Source organism: Pecten maximus, chromosome 14 (assembly GCF_902652985.1).
Source record: "Pecten maximus chromosome 14, xPecMax1.1, whole genome shotgun sequence".
Classification (NCBI taxonomy): Eukaryota; Metazoa; Mollusca; class Bivalvia; order Pectinida; family Pectinidae; genus Pecten; species Pecten maximus.
In genome coordinates this window covers 28,806,073-28,811,092 of record NC_047028.1, presented here as the reverse complement: position 1 = coordinate 28,811,092, position 5,020 = coordinate 28,806,073, and the positions used below count along the sequence as shown (strand labels likewise).

The window sequence follows — 5,020 nt, the reverse complement described above, 5'->3', positions numbered from 1 at the left end:
TCGGTATTATCTGCTACTTTTTATCAAACGTAATAACATGTGTGTTATTATTTGGAAAAAAAATATCTCTGAAAAGTTTGTCTATACTGATAATGAAATACGTCCTTGAAGTGAAATTAAAATAATGACACTTAAATGCTTCTGTGTGGTCGGTCTTCTAAATTGAATGTGACAATATGTTTGTACATAACAGTTTCACGCGGGACTTGAAGAAATACTCTTATAACTCTTTCCTTGGGGTGCAACCAGTATTGTTTTAATACATATTTTTACATTTCAATCAAAATCTCTTTATATCCGTTTAGAAAGAATTGTACATTAGATACGCGACATCTACGAGCGTCACCGGTGCAATGTTAAGATAGAAGTCAGTAAGAGACAATGAATTGAATACAAAAACGCGAAAAGTCTAAATCCCCGATCCGTTAAGCGCCTGTAATGGTTCATCATTGGTCATCAAAGGCATTAATGTGTGCGATGGGCTCGTTTTTTCATCCGGACTTTCACCCTCAGCTTTTTCACTAGTTCTCTAAAACGTGGACAGAAAAGAACGATATCAGTAACATATCAGTAATGATTTCTTTCTGTTCAATGTTCCCTAATGTAACATTACGCAAACTTGTAAGGTGTATGCAACAGTAAATAGCTTCATTTTATTTTCTAAACAAAAAAACAAACAACAAACAAACGAAAACAGAAAAAAACACGATTACGACATAGATGATAAAGATAGCTACCCACTTCAATTAGCTTGTCTACTGACTTTTTATCAAACTTATTACAATGTATGCATAACGGGAACATAGAACGCTTACGTCATCATTATGTGTATGGTTCACTCCAAAACCTAGTCGTTTCCGGATGAAAGAAGGGATACAGCAACAGAGAAGATCACATATCGGCACGACCAGCGATGGGTCGACAGGCCTAGGGGCTTTCAAGGTCATTTATGAAATTATAAAATGATAAATCAACGATGTATAATCTTACTAGTCAGGGAAAGAAAGAGGGGAAGAAAGAGGGAACGAAAGAATTGAAATCTAACTGATGGCCAGGGCCATTCTCCTGTCTGGTTAATAAAATGAATATTGCTTATCCTTACCTTGTAGACGGCTGACCAGGGAACCAACAACGATTACAATTACGATCCCAACAGCCCCGAGCCATTTATAGGACAAGGAATACAACAAGTCCAGTCCATGTCTGTAATGATCACACTGTTCTGGTGTATTTTACCTTTGTAGCTACTACTACAGAGAATTTTATTTAACATTGATATCAGTTTCTATATTTGAATTATCCCGTTGATGCATTGACGATTGACTAGGGGATAATAAGACGGTTTCATTTCATGTATTGATTTGGCGATCAGAACACAGTTCAGACACTAAGAACACTAGTATAGTACATCAAAGAAGGACTGGGCTTTTCCAACAGGGGCCTGTTTACGAGATCAGAAATAGACATCAGTGTTTCAGGTATACATTCCTGACGTCATCGGTATTCTGGAGCATCCTGTTAAGCATTCTGCGAAGATCATGGAATTAATATAGGAGATTTAGATTTCCAGATCTATTTGACCATTGAATGCATTTGACTGGAAATAATGTTCAATTAAATTAAAATGAAAAATAAGAAAAGAAAAAAAAGTGTTATATTAAATAAAACGAACTTACACTGATTGACATGTTCATTTACCCAAAATCTCGTGACTCAAATGGTATGTGATAAACTGCATTGGCTCACAAAATCATCTTAAATGGATGAGACAGATGAACATCGTCAAAGATGCGAAATAGACATGTAGAAGACATACGAACAGGTGTTTGCTTTGTGAATTGGTATTGCTACCTACGTTTTCATTTTTAGAACTGGACATTTCATGCATTTGACATAAATATACATGGTGGTTGGCTTCTATTAAATCAAAGTGGCTTATTTATCCAAAACTGTGATTAATTTCCATTTGATATTTTTATTAAGGGTTTACAAACACATGAACCCGGTGCTGGTGACATCAAATCTTGAATCCATATAACAACCAGAACTGTCTCTGAGATGACTGAAGAATATCTGCTCCCCAATCCACCCGGATACTGGTGCACATCTTCATTGTAAGATGACTACATTGTAGATTTCGAAAGGTTTGATTGAAAACTGTAAGATATGTTGTCGGGACAATATTCTGTATACAGACAGGAAAGGGGTATAACTCCAATAAATAAACTTTTAACAAGAGAACCAAGAGGGATCTTGGCGACCACAATTGAATGATCTTGATTAGTTTTATGTCAGACTGATCATCTTTTTCCATTTCCCATCTTTCTTTCTGAGGAATATTTATTTTGTTTTTTCTGATCAAAATCTAAATTAATTTGGCACAACTAGAGACCGAGGGGAACCTACACACGACGTTAGAGGAATATCCACCCAGTACTAAGGATTGTTTACGGACGGACAGACGAACCACGGTCCATCGGCGTAGGGTGATTCGTATAGATGATGATTGTGGGCTAAAAACCTAAAATCGCATGATATCAATGTGTGCCGAACAGTTCAGTGACGTTTGGATTTAAATTGTAGGAGGACAATCATAGAAAAGGACTCATAACTGTAATAAAAAATAGGCGGATCCAACTAATAACAGGCATAGGTGAACAACTACAGTGTGATGACTTAACCCATTTACATTAAGAAAATTGCGATAAAAATTCAGACAGTCAATCTGATCCCAGTATACATTGTATGGATATAATCAAATGGTCTCTATATTGTAATATTTGTATTACGTACGGTTCAGCTACTGTCTGTATGTTGTTATCGCCTAGGTACATCGTATCATTGGTCTGGACATCAAACAGATCCGTAGAATTCGGGAATTGACATCGTTCAACAGAGGCTGGAGTAAGCTGAGGTGCGACTCGAACCCCGGACGAAGTGTACTGCCCAAATGATATCCACCCAACAAACAAAACGCTGACAAAACCTCCAACTAAAGCACCCTGTGGTTTGAAATAAAGACGACATTTATTATTCAGGTAATCCTTAACCATGAAGGATACGACTCAATAAGAACATATAGTTTTTGGATGAAAAAGAAATGACCATAAACAAGTTGGGTTTTTTTTCAAGTGAAAATTCAATGAAACTTTCTCGTCTTTTATTTGCGTACTGTATATGTTCGCAGGAATTTAATTTTGCTATGCTTTGCGGTTTTACAAAATTTGATACCAGCGAACAAGGTCCGACTTGGACAACTTCGAAATATTTGCCCCGTATTTATATAATATGTTAAGTTCCTTAGATTTGTTTGAATTAGGGAATCTGTAGTAATTCACAAATCTGAACAGAATTGCTCCATATCGAAGTGTTCATCAACAGTTGTGTGTTTGTGATAGTGTGTGTGTTTATGTTGCAAGCTGCAGTAATAGCAAGAGTAACAGTCACCTACCGTTGTATTTGCCCATGGAATCAACCATCCTAAAATGAAAACGCCACATACTCCTCCTACAAGGCTTGATTCAGTCGTGTCTATTATCTAAAAATCAATATAATTATAGTTAACATCATCAGTTACTATCGTAATCGTGTGTAATATTTGTAGAATTTGTTTCCATGCGTCCATTCATATTGTGATCCAAGTCTTTTTATCACCTCATGGACACATTTGCGCTATATCCATATAAGGTAATGGACTGCTAATTACTATGACATCCTTAGTAATGATGTCGACTTGGTGCAGCAGCAGCAGCTGCGAGTACCTCTAGCTAGGCAATGTCGTGCCTAAGATCGTGACTTTAAGACCCAGTTATAGCCTGAGTTAAATCATTTTTTCCCCTTATTAGATCTAAGTCTTGATTCATGCAAATAATTGTGATAGGTATTGCAATCTGTCGATAACGTTATCATTTATCGTTATTAAAAGAAAAAATTCCCATGATTCATGCTAAGGTAATTATTCGAATATCTACATTCTATCAGAAACGTTTCGGGAAAGAAAAATGCATGCGCAGTTACAATTGAACCTCAAAATTATAGTAGCGAAAGATGAGAGGGGGAAGAATGGTGGAGAAGCAGATGCAACCATATACACACCTGAGATATGGGACCTGTCAAACCGGACACCAAAAATGCCACAGCAATGCTTAACACTCCAAACAGTACCACTGTAAGTATAATCGATCAAAGAGAATGAGAGAGGAGAAGGAGGAGGAGGGAGGGGGGGTGGGGGGGTGGGGGAGGGGGCACACAAAGTCATAGCTGATGATGTATTAAGCAGTTTTCTCATGACCCAGTTATATGCTTTTTAATCTGTTTGCGGCATTTTCTGATGTCAGTATTTTTAGGACACACTTAGCATAGACGTCACCAACGCGGCTACAACTCTAAACTGCTTTTTATTTCTACGCTTAGTTTGAATATGGGACACGGTAAGACCAATTCTGTCGAGCATAGTGTTATCACTCTCAATTTCTAATGATGGGTTTAAATTGTGTAATGATTACAATGACGTGGACCTTACGCTGAATATTTCAGGTCAAATTTTGATAAAGTTACGAACATACAGTGTTTATCGTTTTACCTGAAGATTGCGTGATAAATGTTGCTCGTCTGTCCGACATCGGGTTCGTGTGTGGTTTGACAACATCCTCCCAAAAGATGGCGGAGATGCTACATAGCAAGGACGACATGGTACTGCGCAAGCGTGTTCAGGTAAAAATAAAACATCAGAATACAATCATTTTAGACTACGTCTTCAATAAGACGAAGTTGAAGACAGTATTAATTTGACTAGATGCAAAGTCGAGTGAATTCGTCAACATTCCGCAAGTGTACATGGTAAAATTCAAGAAATGCGACTCTAATAAATTAAACTCCAGATGTGCTTCGGAGTGTACCTCAGTGACGCGCTGAAGAGTGATGCCATGAAGAGACCAGGAAGACAAGGTGTGTCCGCAAAAATATCAGTTACCATCTTAGCGATCAGCTGCAAATAAAAACAATTACCTGCCGATTATTC

At 37.4% G+C, this 5,020-nt stretch overlaps 1 protein-coding gene across 1 annotated transcript; it reads right to left on the bottom strand.

The window, feature by feature from the left end:
• Positions 1–244: 244 nt before the first annotated feature.
• LOC117341848 (sodium-coupled monocarboxylate transporter 2-like) lies at positions 245–4,691 on the bottom strand. Its single transcript, XM_033903709.1, has 7 exons — positions 4,583–4,691; positions 4,096–4,166; positions 3,452–3,538; positions 2,794–3,002; positions 1,103–1,203; positions 816–934; positions 245–529 (listed from the first exon to the last, which is right to left on the bottom strand). Exons 1-7 carry the CDS (start codon positions 4,689–4,691, stop codon positions 410–412), a joined length of 816 nt encoding a protein of 271 aa, XP_033759600.1. The 3' UTR covers positions 245–409.
• Between the last annotated feature and the right edge of the window lie 329 nt (positions 4,692–5,020).